Here is a 17,717-nt window from a genome sequence, read left to right as displayed (position 1 = left end):
TCAGTGGAAGCAACAACCTATCTTCCCTCTTTGTTCTGGCCCAGCTCTTTGAAGTGTGTGCAATTCAGTCAAGTCTAAGATGTGGCACAGAAAGGAAACCTCTCTCAAAGGAGAACACATATCTAAAGTATGATTCTGGGAAATTCATAAGTTTTTTTCCCCTTCTGCTTAGTTTATGAAGAAAAGAAAATAGTTCTTGTCATGGTTCCCTACATTAAATACTTTTCCTAGGTTCACTTGGATACTTGTTTAAATAGAAGAATGAGTCATGGGCCATTGTATTCCCCCGTCCCCATTTAGAAGCCACCTTCTTAGAAAACCCAACTCCAGAGAGAAGTTTAGATGTAAATGGAAAGAGAGAAAGACAGGTATAGTTTAGGGAACATGTAGTTTAAGTTGACATAGAGTTCAGTATGTCCAGTTGAGGCAGAATATAAAGAAGGAATAGTAAGGGGACAGTGGTGGAAAAGGAGCCTTCTCCACTCTGGGAGAAGTCTCATCAACTGAGAGTTAAGAATTCCAGCACAAGTCACCAACTGCTGTAAAAGTTGCCTGTGTAGAGGCTATTGTTTGTTTTACATAGAGGTGTTTTCAAATAAGAATGTTAAAATATTCCACACTTTGTTCATCCATTCTTCCATTGAAGGGCATCTAGGTTGTTTCCAGGTTCTGGCTATTACATATAATGCTGCTATGAACATAGTTGAACAAATGCTTTTGTAATATGATTGGGCATCTCTTGGGTATATTCCCAAGAGTGGTATTGCTGGGTCCTGGGGTAGGTTGATCCCGAATTTCCTGAGAAACCGCCACATTGCTTTCCAAAGTGGTTGCACAAGTTTGCATTTCCACCAGCAATGGATGAGTGTACCCCTTACTCCACAACCTCTCCAGCAAAGACTATCATTGGTGTTTTTGATTTAGCCATTCTGACAGGTGTAAGATGGTATCTCAAAGTTGTTTTGATTTGCATTTCCCTGATTGCTAAGGAGGTTGAGCATGACCTTAAGCGTCTTTTGGCCATTTGAACTTGTATTGAGAATTCTCTGTTCAGTTCAGTGCCCCATTTTTTGATTGGGTTAATTAGCATTTTAAGATCCAAATGAGGAGCAGGAGGGAGAACATGAGCAAGGAAGTCAGGACCGAGAGGGGTGCGCTCACCCACTGAGATGGTGGGGCTGATATAATGGGAGCTCACCAAGGCCAGCTGGACTGGGACTGAAAAAGCATGGGATAAAACCAGACTCCCTGAACATAGCGGACAATGAAGGCTGCTGAGAAGCCAAAGACAGTAGTACTGGGTTTTGATCCTACTGCATGCACTGGCTTTGGGGGGGCCTAGCCTGTTTGGATGCGCACCTTTCTAGACCTGGATGGAGGGGGGAGGACCTTGGACTTCCCACAGGCCAGGGAACCCTTTACTGCTCTTTGGACTGGAGAGGGAGGGGGAGTGGAGTGGGGGAAGGGGGAGGGAAATGGGAGGTGGGGAGGAGGCGGAAAGTTTTAATAAAAAAAAAATAATAAAAGAATGCTAAAATAGGAGTGAGCCATGGTTAAGGCCTCAGCACATAAAACTTCCCAGACATGAACCTGCAGTTTTCTATTAGCCATGCAGACATGACTAAACTTTGTTTACAGTTTAAAAAAAAACAACTACTATGAAACTCTTGTGACCTAGGGTTTACTTTATCTGTTGTAAACTTTGGTGGACATTGCAACAAGATCAACAGCGTCCTTACATGAACCACTACTCAAATCAAAAAGTAAAACATTAACAACTCTTTCCCAGGTGATCTCCCAAATTACAAAGGAGCAAAGGACATTAGCATATTCTGATTCTTTGTTTAGGATGACGACAGCTAGGCGACCACCTTCTGTGTGGCAGGTGCAAATTGTGGCCTGAAATCCGGGCTGCCTTACAGTGTAGAAATATGGGCCTGTATAATATGGCCCCTATAGGCCACACTTTCTAATCTTTCTGAAACAGACATTCAAATATATGTGCCTATGGGGGCCAGTGTTATTCAAAAGACCACAGTGGTGCATTCCAGCACTAGGGACAAAGATGTAGGAAAATCACTTAAAATTTGAGGTCAGACTTAGTGACACAAGACCCAATTACAAACAAAAGCTCACCACCCTAAAATAACTCACTAAATTTTTTATCTGTGTTTTATAGAAGTATGGTTTTAGCTTTTTAAAGGCCAACTAGTTCTCTCTGTTTGGCAAGTGCTGGGATCACAGGCATGCTCCCTCCACCATGCCAACTTTGAATTTTTCTAAAGTCAGAATTCTGTACATTAACATAAAAGATCAAGAACATTTATTTCCTTTCAATACAGTTTCTACTGGTTATTACTGATTTTTAGCTACTGATTAAAAAACATTTGCTAATTATCTAGAATCCTTAGCTGTTTTAAAAATTGTTTTTAAGGATGTAGCCTGGGTCTGGAGAGAGAGGTTAAGAGCTCTTACTGCTCTTCTGTAAGACGGGTTCAATTCTCAGCACCCGCATGGCGACGCAATCATCTATAATTCTGACCCCTTTTTTATGGGGGGGGGACACTGCATGCACAAGATGCAGATATATATGCATGCAAAACACCCATATACATAAATTTTGAAAAATAGCTTATTTTCTCCTATGATTGTCAATAAAATAGGTGTATTTGGCTGAATGCTAGCATTTTCCTTTTAAGCGTATTTTTGTCAAGTTATGTAGTAAATAAAACTAAGACTCTATAACAAAATCTTAACATGGGGAGAACTTGGGAGAGACTATCTTGTATCCAGAGCCAGCCCTCTCAATTGTATTGTAGAAAATGAAATATCCGTGAGTCCTCAATGACTTAGCTATATCTACGTAAATAAAGGCGAAGAAACGTTTCTTCCTGATTGCAATGCCTTGGGTGACAGGTCCAGGTAGTCTGTCTGGTCAGCTGCAGGGACCAGCGAACAGAGTAAAGCTCTTAAACCATCACCTCGCTGCCAGAGGGGGCTGAACCTCCAGGATGCGCGCGAATTCCGAGATCGGAGTCTGCGCATGCGCGGTCGCCGCGAACATGGCTGCCGCCGACCGACAACAGTGAGTTCTTCCGTGCCTCGGCACCGTTCTATGCTCATCTTCCCCGCCGAGTGTTGTGTGGGTGGGAGTGGGGGGGGGGGGGCGGAGGGAGGCTGGCAGGGGTGGCGTGCATAGCGTCTGCGTCGGGTTTCACGGAGGCCGTGGGCATTTCGGGCTCACCGGGAGGGTGTGGCCGGGATGCTGCTGTCCTCGCGGGTGTGCACGCCCCCCGTGGGAGAGGTCCGTCCCTTTCTGGCTGCTGTGAACGCTCCTCCGCGCTGCTATCGGTGAGGTGGTCCCTGCCCTTTCCTCCGTGGTACTTAGGGGCATGGTGTCCTTGTCTCGAGCCCGGCCTTTCCGGAGGTTTTACCGAGATCCTTTGGGCGCCCGGGCCCTCCGAATCTGCCGGTCTCGCGCTGAGTGGGCTACTAGGCTCAAGTGGGCAGGGATGCTTTCCGTGTAACCTTCTAGGTAGTTTTCCTTTTCCCTTCACTGATACTTGCAAAGTCTCTCAGTCTGTGTCTCTCTGTCTCTCTCTGTCTATCTCTGTCTCTCTCTCTCTCTCTCTCTCTCTCTCGTGTGTGTGTGTGTGTGTGTGTGTGTGTGTGTGTGTGTGTGTTTATATAATGTTTGTAGTCAGGGAGGAGTCTCGCTCCGCCCCCCACGTGCTTTTTAGCTGTTTTGCTATCTTTTCCTTGGTTTTCAGTGGTTTTATTTTCCTGTAAAAACATGCTTTTGTCCATCTCCCTTAAATAACTTCCCTCTGTTCTTCCTCTGCCTTCTCTCAGCTTTTGTAATTTGAAAGATTTCACACCCACAGCTAAGTTGCTGGCAGAGTTTAGTAGATCGTGACTAAACCACCCATCCAGATTGTTGAGTTACTAACGTTTTGCTACATTAGCTTTTCTCTTAAAAACATGTCTACTGTGTTTTATGTACCCAATGAGTGTAGCACAGACAGGTGTGATACGGGCATATATTAATATAGTGTGGGGGGGCTGGATTACTAGAAGTAATATAGTAGATATTGTGAGATTACATTGAAATTTTTTAGTGAAGATTCTCTTTAAAATATGAGCATTCTGTTTTGTTTTATTTTTGTCTTCCATGAGCGCAAAGGAGCATAGGTATTCTACCAACCTTCCAGTGGCTACACCACTGAAAAAAATGCTACTCTTGCCGTGGGGGTTACAGAGACTTGGTGATTAAGAATACTTACTGCTCTTCCAGAGGACACGAATTTGGTTTTCAACACCCAAGTCTTGAGACGTACAGTCACCTGTAATTACAACTCCAAGGTACCCAACACACTGTTCTGGCTTAAGAGAGCATCCAACATAAATAGCATTCACTCATATGGACACACACATGCACATAATAAAAATAAATCTTACACAAAAAGAAAAAGAAATGTCTCTATCTTCGCCAACAACCCTTAACTGCTCGTTATATAGCAATTACTTGTATATGTTTTTTTGGCTTTTTTTTTTGTTTTTTAATATTTTAACTTAATAAAAAAATGACACATACTGAGTTTGGAGGAAAAATGTCTTCTTTCTCTTCCCCTTCTCTTGTAAATAAACATTCATGTTTATTTTTTCCTTTGTTTTGAGCCATGACTATATGGTCTGCTCAGTCCAATCCAGACAGTTTTCTGCAAAGAAACCTTATTGGGATGAGCTTGGTATGTTTTATTTTTTAAAATAGTTTTTTTTTTTTTTTTTTTTTTTGGTTTTTCGAGACAGGGTTTCCCTGTAGTTTCTAGAGCCTGTCCTGGAACTAGCTCTTGTAGACCAGGCTGGCCTCGAACTCAGAGATCCGCCTGCCTCTGCCTCCCGAGTGCTGGGATTAAAGGCGTGTGCCACCACCGCCCGGCTTTAAAATAGTTTTGATTTCATTTCAGGATCATGTGTGGCATTAAGTTGTCTTTTCTTTCTTTCCTTTGTTCTTTTTTGTTTGTTTGTTTTTTTGTTTTTTCGAGACAGGGTTTCTCTGTAACTTTGGAGCCTGTCCTGGAACTAGCTCTTGTAGACCAGGCTGGCCTCGAACTTGTAGTGCTGGGATTAAAGTTGTGCACCACCACTGCCTGGCTCTAAGTTGTCTTTTCAATTACCTTCAATTATTGACGCTAGTTCTACTCTATGATGGTTTGTAGTGTTTTGACAGGGATGTTTTTTAAAAGACATAGCTGGTTATCTTGTAGGGTGTGCTTCTGTTCAGTTCATACTGGCATTAAATTCTCTTGTTTAGCTGATAATTACCTGAGTAAAATATGCCCTTGGAGTCATGTCAAGTTGGTAGTGGTCAGTCTTTGATCATGTGGTTAAAGTGCTTGCTGTCTATGAGTACATCATTCTTAGGGGTGCTAGTTTAATTCTTTGTTGCTTTTTTGATTTTCAAAAGCCCAAGACTCATAGTGTATTACTTGTTTCCATATAGTCAGACATTTCAGGGGTTTTTTTTGGAGTATGTTTTGTGTACTCCATTATTCAGAGAACCTTCTTTATGCTAGTAACTTGGATAACTCTTTAGCTCTATATTTTGCTTTATGTCTTTCTTAGGTCTGTGTTTTACCTTAAGTGTGTGTGTGTGGTTTTGAACCAATCACCTTGTATCTGCTAGGCAGTCACTGTCCGTGAGCTACATCCTTCATGCTTATTTTAATCATTTCAAGGTTTATGGAGATCCCTCCTCCATAAGTTTTTTCTCCGTCATTTTATAAACGTGTGTGTGTGTGTGTGTGTGTGTGTGTGTGTGTGTGTGTGAATTTGTATGAATTAGGACTTAATTCTATTTTTCCCATCTGAAAAAGCAGTAAAAGAAATATATACTCTTGTCAGGCATGGTGATGCCTGCCTGCAATCCCAGCACTTGGGAGAGGAGCAGTTCTACACGAGCTAGCACAATCTCATAACTGCTCATTTCTTTCTCGAATTTTTAATGTGCCAGCTGAGAGTAGGACAATAGATCTGATCCTCGTGGACTCAGTACACTTAAAAGGCAACAGTCATAACAAAACTTGTCTGTGTGGGCATACCCTGTAGCTTATCCTCTTAAGGTATACAGTTCAGCATTTCTGTTGCTGTTTTTGTTTGAGACAGGGTCTTTATGTAATCTTAGCTGGCCTGGAATTTGCTGTATAGACCAGGCTGGCTTTGAACACAGAGATCCACCCACCTCCGCCTTCTGGTTGCTGGGATTAAAGATGTGTGCCACCATGCCTGGCAATTTTAGAACCTTTTCATCAGTCCTCCCTTCCCTCCAAAGAAAACCCATACTCATTAGCTACCACTTTTTTCACCTCCATCTCTTTGCCTGTAGCTTTTTTGTATGTTTAGAGATTCCATAGATCTAGTTGTAGAATCTGTGTCCTTTGTGTCTGATTTTTTTGACTTAGGAAACATCTTCAAAATTCATGTATATGTTCTTTGTTCAGTTTTGTAGTTTTGTAATCCTCTCTGAGTTTTTGTTTCTTCAGTGTATTTTGTTTTGGATGTCACAAATAATATTGTGAACTTTTTTTTAAAAAAATAGATGTATGTTTTTCTGTCTTGTGGAATAGTTATATAGAAACAGGACTGATCGCAGCATCTTAGTGAATATGAAATGAGACCTCGTGTTGCTTTGATTTGAATTTTTCTCATGACTAGTGATATTGGGCATCTTTTCTTTTGTTTATTGTTCATTTGCAAGCTAGGAAGCAACCCCTTTCCCATACCCGACAATGGTTTTGGACTTCCCAGACTCTGGGACTATGAGCCATGAGGCTGTTGTGTATTTGAATTCAGAAAGTGATCTAAAGTAAGATAAGAAAGATCTCTGCTTTGTTCATTAGAAAATGTGGGTTGTCATATTTGTTTATTTATTCAGGGGCAGGGGCGGGGCATGGTTTCAAGTGTGGATTATAGGTGTGGACCACATGTCTGTCTCATTTTATTATTGACTTCTGAGTTCTATATATAGTCTAGATACATTGTCTCTCATCTGGTGGGTGACTTTTGACTTTGTTGGTTGTATTTTAGGCTTTGATAAAATAAGTATTAGTTATAGGTGAAATTAATTAAAAATTCTTAAGGTACTTACCTACCCTATTCACAAGACAGTCATGAACTGAGCTTAGGTAGAACTTGTCAGACCTTAATTTTTTTACTTTTTATTTTAATTTTATGTGTATGGATGTTTTGTCTCTGTGTATAACTGTGCACCACATGTACACAGTGCTCACTGGGAACAGAAGGTCTTGATTCTCTGGAACTGGAGTTAGAGATAGTTCTGAGCCTTCATGTGGGTGCTCAGAACTGTACATGGGTCCTTTTCAAAAACAGTAGGTGCTCTTAGCTGTTGAACATCTCTCCAGCTCCCTAGTTTTACTTATAGGTCTTCTAATATTTCTTGGGATATTCTTTTTCATTTTGGAACATAAAGATGTATATAAATGAGGTATAGTATGAGAAGTGAACTCACTAGCATTCTGTTTTGTTCTTTTTTTTTAGTCAAGTTAATAGTAGGTGGTAAAAGTATGATTACATAAAAGGCCTCAAATTTTACATGTTCAAGCATGTTTTCCATAGTCTTTTGGTAAGGTGGCAAAAATGCTGGCCAAGTTTGAGTTTTCTTTTAGTGGAAGTACAAGGTGCATATGTTTTTCTGGAGCACCACTCAGTGGGGATTTATGGCTCATCCAGATGAGTTTAGGAGCAGCAGAGAATTGTGTTTTAGCCCACAGAGCCATTCTAGGAACACCCACCACTGCACATGTGGTTTTGTTATTCGTATTAGTATATACCATCTATTTGTCATGACAACTTGGAGAAAATCCTTCGCTAAGGTTGAGGTCCCCATGACTAATTAACCTGCTACACAGTATACTTTAGGATATTCAGGAATTCTTCATTATTACTGTTTCTGATGCTGGGGCTGGAACACAGGGTATTAGACAGGCTAGGTCAGTACTCTTCCAATATACACTCCTAGCTCTGTGGTCTTCTTTTTTACTATAAGTGTTAAAGAATAATACTTTCTGTCCAAGAACTAAGTTGACTGCAACTTCATTTGTCACGTTTTGTGATAGTAGCATTTTTATTCTTTTTACTTAGAGGTATTTTCTTATTTTTATCTAGGTTTTAGATCTATCCATCACTAAAAAATAGGTTATCACATTAACACTTTTTCAAAGACATACAGGTTTGTTTTACCTATGGTTTTCATGTATTTGGTTTTCTTCTGTTGTCTGGTTGTTAGCTTGACTGCACTCTATTCTGTAGACTGGTCTTTTGTGCTGTCGTCTGGCCTTTGCTCAGTATGTTCTTTGATCTGGTTTGTGGTCATGTTAAGCAAATGTTTCACATGTCCTTAGAAAACATTTGACTTTCAAGGTACATGGCTTTTCAACCAGCTGTTTGATAAGGCTAGCTACTGAAAATTTTTGCTGCTTGTCTTGTCCAGCAGTTTTTTTTTTTTTTTTCGAGACAGGGTTTCTCTGCAGCTTTAGAGCCTGTCCTGGAGCTAGCTCTTGTAGACCAGGCTGGTCTCGAACTCACAGAGATCCGCCTGCCTCTGCCTCCCAAGTGCTGGGATTAAAGGTGTGTGCCACCACCGCCCGGCTTGTCCAGCAGTTTTTTTTGAATTTCCAATTTTCAAAGGAAATAAGCCTTTTGCTGTGTTTGGATACATTGATTTCTTCTTCCTTTTGAGGATGCCTTATCTGTTTGGATATATTGATTTCTTCTTCTTTTGAGGATGCCTTATCTGTTTGGTTGCATGTTACTACTGTTGTATTGTACTGTGATCTTTATCAGGCCAACACTTGATCTTGTTTTTTTCTTCTTTTCAGCATTGGATTTATCCATTTATCATTTCTCTTTCTTTCTGGTCCCTCCTTTCTTTAGTCCCCCTCTTTTTGAAGAATGTCTTTGCTTTTCTGAATTTGTTTTTATTTTACTCTCACTCCTGAATCTTGGCGAACCTGGAAGTTTTCCTTTAGTACTTTGAAGGAAACTTTCCATCTCTTTTGATCTTTCTACTTTGCTATTAAGTAATCGTTGTGATTCTCATGGGACGGGACCACACCTCCCAGAAGGATCACTTTCACCTCGCCGGACCGGAAGACTACATTTCCCAGGAACACCGCAACAGACAACCACGCCTGCGCGAACCCCTTTATATATCAACGGTTCTCCACCCCCTCCCCTTTTTCCTCCCCCCCCCCACTGTGGAGCACTCCCTTTCCTTAATAAACAACCCTCCCACAGACGTGGTCGAGCGTCCGGGGCCTTCTTCCTCCGACTCCGGGTAGACACAAGCCAGAAAGAACAACAATCGTGACCAATCATATTAAGTTTCATCTTTACCATTACTGTTCTTTTTCCTTCTTTTCTTTTAAGATTATTCCATAGAGGGCTGGAGAGACAGTTCCGTGGTTAAGAGCATTAGCTGCTCTTCCAGAGGACCTGGGCTTAATTCTCAGTCCTTACGTGGTGGCTTACAACCGTATGAAACTCCAGTTCCAAGGGATCCCATATTGTCTTCTGGCCTCTGCAGGCCGTAGACATGGATGTGGTACACAGATATGCTTGCATAGAAAGCACCTATACATATAAAATAAAAAATTGAAAAAAATATCATTTCATAGGTGTGTATTGATAGTCACTTGTTCTTATTTTCTGAGGTAACTATGATTAGATTTACATGATGAAAGGTTTATGTTTTATTAGTGGGTACCAAACTATCCAGCTATGTGACTGACTAATTTACAGCTTTTAATGAACATGTGTGCAAATCTGAGCTTTATGTTATCATACTTCTATTTATTTAAGCTAGGGCTTTACTGTATAGCTCTGGCTGATTTGGTATTTGTTACATAGGGTAGACTGACCTCATTCTTATGGCTTTACCTTCTAAGTGCGGCATTTACAGCACTGCTTATAACTCTAGGTTTTCTCTTTCCTCATATGATATGCGTTGACTTCTGATGAGGGGCATTGGTGATAGAGGACAAGAAGGCAGTGACCAAGATCGTATTTGAGAATGAACAGAGATGTCTGGCTTCCCTTCTCCCATGTACCGAGTTAATTATTTTTTGTTTTATTTATCCTTAAACGTTATTCTTTTGACCTGTTCTCTGAGAGTATTACAATGTAATGTCACTTCTTTTGAACCTGCTCTTAGCTTCAGCCTTGGCACTCATTTGAACTCCTATTTTACAGATATCAATTTGAAAAAGAAAACAAGTAAAACATACTTTAGCCCATTATCATTTTTCATTTTCTCCCAAATATATCTGTTTCCTTAATGTGTCTTTTTCTTTCTTTTCAGTATGGAACATGAGACTGAAGAATAATAGCTCAGAATGTTTCTGAAGAAGAAGAAGAAGTTTCCTTTGAGGTAGAAATGGAAGGATTTAAAAGAGAGAGATTCTGCTTCCCCATTTTAGGTGACAATTGGGACTGTGAGAACCAGGAAAGAAATATGAGGCAGTCTCCTTTAATTGATGAGAAAACAGGGGTTCAGGAAGCAAATTGTGATGATCTTGGTGTTGAGGAGCATTTGAATACAAATCCAGCCCTTCTAGAATCTCAGAGAGTTCCTACAACAAATGGCTTTCATGTTCATAACTCAGATGTTAAAACTTTTGATTGTGATCAAACCTTACATAGTTGTCCCCAGAGTTATACAGCTAAGGAAACTGGTGATGGTGATGCTTGTGAAAAAGCCATCCATCCTTCCGTGGAAGTCACTCAACTTGCAAGAAACCAAATGAAAGACAAACCCTATAAATACACAGAAAGTATTAAATCTCTAAACCACTTTACTACTCCCCTTTGTGACAAAAAAATTAAGAAAAGAAGCAAAAAATTTTACAAAGGTAAGGACTTTGGGGACATTCTGGCCCTGAACTCATCTCTTAATGAAAAAAGAAGTCATTCCATTGAGAAACCCTTTAAATGCACTGAATGTGGCAAATGCTTCAAACGGAACTCTTCTCTTGTTTTACACCATCGAACTCACACTGGTGAGAAACCTTATACCTGTGATGATTGTGGAAAATCATTCTCCAAGAACTACAACTTGATTGTACATAGAAGGATTCATACAGGAGAGAAACCCTATAAATGCAGTAAATGTGGGAAAGCATTTAGTGATGGATCAGCTCTGACACAACACCAGAGGATTCACACAGGTGAGAAGCCTTATGCCTGTCTAGAATGTGGAAAAACTTTCAACAGAAATTCATCCCTGATTTTGCATCAAAGAACTCATACAGGGGAAAAGCCGTATAGGTGTAATGAATGTGGGAAACCCTTCACTGACATCTCTCACCTTACTGTACATCTACGAATCCACACCGGCGAGAAGCCGTATGAGTGTAGCAGATGTGGAAAGGCTTTCCGAGATGGCTCATACCTCACTCAGCACGAGAGGACACACACTGGAGAGAAGCCTTTTGAATGTGTAGAGTGTGGGAAATCCTTCAATCGCAATTCTCACCTCATTGTGCATCAGAAAATTCATTCTGGGGAGAAACCCTATGAATGTAAAGAGTGTGGGAAAACGTTCATTGAGAGTGCGTACCTCATCAGGCATCAGAGAATTCACACTGGTGAGAAGCCCTATGGTTGTAACCAGTGTCGTAAACTCTTCAGGAATATTGCTGGACTTATCCGGCACCAGAGGATTCATACTGGTGAAAGGCCTTATGAGTGTAATCAGTGTGGTAAAGCTTTTAGGGATAGTTCCTGTCTGACCAAGCACCAGAGAATTCACACTAAGGAGACTCCATACCAGTGTCTGAAGTGTGGAAAGTCCTTCAGGCAGAACACTCACTTGGTAGTACACCAGCGACTCCATAACAGGGAGGGTCCCAGCCAGTGTCCTCAATGTGGGAAAATATTTAGAAGAAGCTGGTGTCTTGTCCGACATCAGAGAACACACCTTGAAGAGCAGTCCGTGGAAGCATAATTAATGTTGGCCAAACTTTTCTTGAATGAACAAAGGAGAGGTGTCTTCAGATATGACTTACCTTGTTAACACAAAAGAATTTGAGTATGAAATATTCCATAATTCTGTTATTAGGGAAACTCCTGAAGAGAGGGTTGAGTGGTAATCAGTGTAGAAAAGGCTTCAGGGATGATTCAGCCTTATTAAACATGTAGTGCAGATACTGAAGCAGAGCACCTGGAAGTGAGGAAGGTATTTCCCTAGAGAGACCCATCTACCTTTACATCAGGTTCCTTAACTGGAAAGAACCTGTGAATGCATTCAGTACGTAATCAATAGGAGACATCCTTAATAATGAGTATCATCTTATTGTATATAGGCAAGTGCTTAGTAGACTCCAAGCTTGTAAGTGTAATTAGGAAGAATGCTTTTGTCAGGAGTTTTTTTTACTGTCTTTCCTGTTTCAGCAAAGGCATAGTGATGAGAGATCTCGCACACATCCCACGACAGCCACAGTATACAGTTGAATTTGCTGTTCGAATGCACTTGTGTTTCATAGTGCTGCCAGAACACTGAGGACTCATTTAGTGAGCTGAAACTGGACGTAGGAGTTGTTTGTAATTGAAATGAAGTTTTCCCCTTTAAGACTAAAGTGCTCTCCAGATGGAAAGGGCTGCTTCTAAGAAATAATATCCATTGCTTTAGTTGTTGAACAAGCAAACATTGAGTTGTAATATTTCAGTTACCACTCGCCTTCACCACTGATGATCATTTAGGACACTGATTTGTTTAAAGTTAAGGTCATTTGAAGCACAATCTAAAGGTTTTGTTGCAATACTAAAAATGCTTAGATCATTACAAAAGAAGGCATAAAATAGATTTATTATTATTACAGTCATGTTAAGAGTATTCATATTAGGTTAGCAGTGGGTGATGTAAAAAAAATTAATGGCTTTCTTAGGAGACTACATTTGTATAATTTTTCCTTGTTATACATTTTTATATAACTGATAGTGTATATAAAAGTGAAGCTAAAAGGAAAGGTATTTGGTATTTTTCATGGACCTTTACCAGTGAATAGAGGCCAGAGATACTGTTAGACATTATAAAGGCTAGATCATGGTTACACGAAGCTGTAAGCATCTACAGATGTATATAGACAGAACTTTCTCTGGAATCAGCACATCCTGAGCCTAGAATCATTTCTTCTGGAGCTTGTATTATGAAGATTATGGCATTGTGGAGGGAGAGGCTTATCAGTCTGAGGATAGGGAGGAGAAAGTTAAAGAAAATTCTGGAATAATCCTAGCATGTCCTTTCTCAGTGCACTGCTGGCTAAATGAAAGCTAGACAATTGGTTGACAGCTTCAAAGTCCTGTGAGCTGATCTGGTAATATTGAATTGATCCTATATTTTCTGGTTCCTATGGAGGGAGACTCATAAGTCTATTTTGAGATGATTAAAGCTGTTGAGTAGATTGATAAGGAAGTCAGACATCTCTGTATGGCTGCCCTTCTTTGACAGGAAGAACGGTCACACGATGGGGATGGAGAGATGGTGGTTAAGAGCACTTGTTATGCGTGCAGAGGACCTTGGTTTGGTTTCTTGCACCACAAGGTGGAAAAGCTATTGGTGCCTAGTAGATAGAGGCCAAAGACACTGTTAGACTCTTACAAAGATAACCCTTGGAACAGTTAGTTCATCTCAGAATATTAAGAGTGCTGAGATTGAGTTATATAATTTCTTTTGTATACTTTTCAACCTCATCATTTGAAAAATTGGTCTCATGTTCCCATGAGAGATACAGTCATTTATAACTTACAGATCGTCTCTATATAGCAGTGGTTCTCAACCTTCCTACTGCTGAGACTCTTTAATGCAGTTCCTCATGTTGTGGTGACTCCCAACCATAAAATTATTTTCATTGCTACTTCATAACTATAATTTTGTTACTGTTAGGAATTGTAATGTAAAGATCTGGTTTCCAGTGGTCTTAGGTAACCCCTCGGCTGTTTAACCCCCAGGGGTCATGACACACAGGTTGAGAACTGCTGCCGTATAGGGTTAGACGTCTCAGTAAGACATGAAAACTCCTAGTGGACTCACTCAAGGGCTGGACACTTGGTGTCTGTTACTGTCAAGTAAAACGTGAATGTGCCACAGTGTTAATGTTAGCAGTGTCCTTGCTTTTTGAGTCTGCATTCTAGATTCTGGAATAGGAAATTAGCACCAGACCAGCTATGGCCTGAGGGCACGCACCCCAAGGAGGAGGTGTCAGCTATGAATTGGAGTGAGTCCACATGGGGTTTGTGTGAAGTGTGAATTGTTTCCCCTTGCTCTTTTCTAAAATTAGTTTTCTCAAGTGACCAAGAATAATTATTGTAATGAAAATAACTACTCTATAGAAGATGGATACTTCTGACTAAAGAGGGAAAGGTGAGATTTGAATTGGGAGAGTTCCAGCTGATTTCTAGTGCAGCCTGGGCGACTGTTGATGTTAGGCCTGAGTGGCTTGGAGTAGGACAGAGAGGAGACTCCCCTGGACTATCAAGATGAGCCCCATTTAATCACCCAGGCCCTTAATAGGCAGCGAACGTTGGCTGGAATCAGATGTAGAAAGTGAAGGTAGAGTATTTCAAAGAATGAACATTTACTTTACTTTTTCTGTCTTTGATGAGCTTTTAATTTACTCGTTTCTGGCTTTAATGCTGGAATGTCCACAATGTGGGTAGCTTCTGAAAGTCAGAGAGGCAAGAAAATGGATTCTCCCCTAGAAGGACCTATTCCTGTTCTTCCTATTCGTATTAGTCTAGTGTAAGCGAATTGATTCCAGTCTTAAATGGAGAGAAGAGGTGTGTGGTTTTAAGCCACAGTGTTTGTGATAATTTATTGTATTATCTATAGGTGGTGTCCCTCACTAGTTCTTTTAGATGCCTGACAGAAGTGTTTTGTGTGTGTTCTCTTAGCCAGCAAGTTAGTAAACCAACCCCTTCCACTCCATACCCACAAAAAAAGTTTAATAAGGAAAAAAAGAATTCTGTTGGCTCTGGCTTCTGTCCTTTCACTATTTTAAGAGCCCTGATTTTTAGTAGTGGTTTAGAGAATTAAATCCTATGAGGTGTGATGGCACACACCTTTAATCCTAGCACTTGGGGAGCAGAGACAAGCAGATCTCTTGTGAATTAGAGGTCAGCCTCGTCTACCTAATGAATTCCAGGACAGCCAAGGCTACAAGTGAGACCCTGACTGAAACAACAAAAAATAATAAATTAAAAATAATAAATTAAAAAATTAATAAATCCTGTGAATGAGTAGAAAAGATAAAGAGTAGATTTCCCATAAGTTTACTCCCACCCACCCCCACTGACTTGGGTGGCCAAGAAGGTACATTTCAGCATCATAAAGCATGTCTACAGTCTAAGAATGCAATGTCCAGAGCTGATTTTGGGAGCATTTATAATTACGGCCACTGTTTTAATAGTTTCCATTAACCCACGTCATTTTGATGCTAAAGTTATCAGTGCTCAAGTGGCTGGCAGATTGTTCATTAGACTGGTCCAACTTCATGTCTCTCTTAGTTCAGCAGCTGCGTAGAGTACCTGCAGTACTGTCAGAGTTGCTACTATAGCAGAAAGGTGAACGAGGTGTTTACAATTGGGCAGGGGAGGAAAACAGGTATGTATCATGTATCAGGTGGTGGTTGATGCCTGGGAGAACAATAAAGCTGAGAAAGACGATGGGATGTATGCGTTGTATAGAAGTGATTACAGTTTTGAAAACAGGTCAGAGAAATCCTCACTGAGATGATTCCTAATGACCTATCAAATATGAGGGAAGGAGCCAGTAGTTACTTAGGGAAGAAATATTCTTACAGAGGCAAGAATATACTGTATTTGAGGAACAGCCAGGAGACCATTGTGATTAGAATGGATGATATGAAATGGGGCCAGGGATGTAATAGACAGCCATTAATTAAAATACTGTAGCCAGGCCCAAAAAAAAATTTTTTTTGAAGACAACTATGATAACCTGTCTAATTGTTGAAGGTACTGTCCCCAAGGATGTATTGCACATCTCCAGCCCTGTGAAGTTAGGCTTGATCATTCACTTCCTTTCTCAGTGAAAGGCAGTTGCATGTGTGACATGCAAGGGGTCTGATGTCATGCAACAAGAGGTTAGGATTTGGGGAAGAAACCTCCCATCATTTCAGTTACAGGCAGGAGCTGTTAAGCCGTAGATGGAGTTTCTTCATGAGCAGTATTTAAAGAAGAGGGTTTATTGTAGAGGCAGGTGTAGAGAACAAAACTTTGCAAAAAAAAAAAAGAGTTCATTTGCAAGAAAACATTTGTGAAAATAAATGTTTTCAGAATTACGAACAATCAAGTCCAAGCAGAAGAAAGTAACTAATATATAAGTATATGCTTGTATCTAGGCTTGATAACCACAGACATTCAGCATTAATGGTTATTTCTGATAAACTAATATTCAAGTTCTGTCTAGTGGCTCTCAGTATCCTCTCGAGGCTGTTCAGTCCCTCCATTCTGTAATTTCAGTACATTTTTCATTAACCACAGGAAAGACTTCTGTACCTGTTAGCATTTTTCTACTCCAAGACCCTGGCAACCACTGATCTATTTTCCGCGTGTATTTGGAATTCTATACGTTGCATGTCCATAGAAAAATAAAACATATGGCCCTTTGTCACTAATTCATTTCATTTAGTGTTTATTTTCAAGGTCACTTTGTACTAGGAATCCTTTTTGTGGCTGAAAAATATTTCACCATATGATTAAAACCATATTCTTTGTATTGATTGATGGACATTTCAGCTTGTACTTTTTGACTATTAATAATGTTGTTTTGAACAAATATACAAACTCATGTGCCAATACGTTTTCAGTACTCTTGGGTAGATCCTTAGTGGAATTGCTTGGTCTTTGCCTTTTGAGGAACTGATGTAAATATCACTTGAACCATTTTATGTTTCTACAAGTGATGTATGACTGCTCTGACTTCTTACCATGTCCTTACCAAATTTATTATTTTTTTTGTTCTAATGGTGTAAAGTGTTATCTTGTGATTTGGGAATTTTTTTTATATAGTTAAAATCGATACCTTATCCCACAGGTCAGCATTTTTTCCTGCAAGGGCAACAGCATTTTAAACTGTGTACTGCACTACTCAACCACATGTGACTGCAATGTGGAAGTAGCTTATTGATGATTTGTAAGCAAACCAGTGCGGATGTGTCCAATAAAATTTTACTTATGGACTCTGAAACTTGAATTTCCTGTCATTTTCACTGTGGAATACAATTAAAAAGCTGTTTAGCAAAATAAGCAAGACCTAGTGATGCTCACCTGTAACTCTCAACACTCAGACGCAGTGACTGGAAGATTGTCACAAATTTCAAGTTAGCAAGGACTGTGTAGTAAGACTCAGTCTCCAAAATGCAAAACAAAACTATAAAAACATATTCTTTGCCCAAGCACACAAGATCTGGACTAGCTTAGACCCAGGCGTATAGTTTAATAACCCCTGTTCTAGACAAATTATTTAAATAGAAAAGCAAGAGGATGAAACTTCTGGTTGAGACTATCAAGCATTTTTTTGGCAAATATTTTTAAGTGAAATGAATATCAGAGAAACGGATATAGTAAATTTAAGAATTCATGTGCATCAGAAAGTTCATATTGTGTAAGTGAAAAAGCAGGCA

At 40.0% G+C, this 17,717-nt stretch overlaps 1 protein-coding gene across 2 annotated transcripts; it reads left to right on the top strand.

Moving 5' to 3' along the window:
- The first annotated feature begins 3,050 nt into the window (after positions 1-3,050).
- On the top strand, positions 3,051-17,281 carry Znf329 (zinc finger protein 329). Of its 2 annotated transcripts, none has more exons than XM_038338827.1 (2): positions 3,051-3,085; positions 10,379-17,281. In XM_038338827.1, exon 2 carries the CDS (start codon positions 10,454-10,456, stop codon positions 12,020-12,022), a length of 1,569 nt encoding a protein of 522 aa, XP_038194755.1. In that variant the 5' UTR covers positions 3,051-3,085; positions 10,379-10,453; the 3' UTR covers positions 12,023-17,281. The 2 variants fall into 2 exon arrangements, with proteins under 2 accessions (XP_038194755.1, XP_038194756.1); XM_038338828.1 differs by lacking the exon at positions 3,051-3,085 and adding an exon at positions 3,200-3,351.
- The last annotated feature ends 436 nt before the right edge of the window (positions 17,282-17,717 follow it).

This window comes from Arvicola amphibius, chromosome 8 (genome assembly GCF_903992535.2).
Source record: "Arvicola amphibius chromosome 8, mArvAmp1.2, whole genome shotgun sequence".
In the NCBI taxonomy this organism is placed as follows: domain Eukaryota; kingdom Metazoa; phylum Chordata; class Mammalia; order Rodentia; family Cricetidae; genus Arvicola; species Arvicola amphibius.
This window is presented reverse-complemented; position numbering and strand designations above follow the sequence as displayed.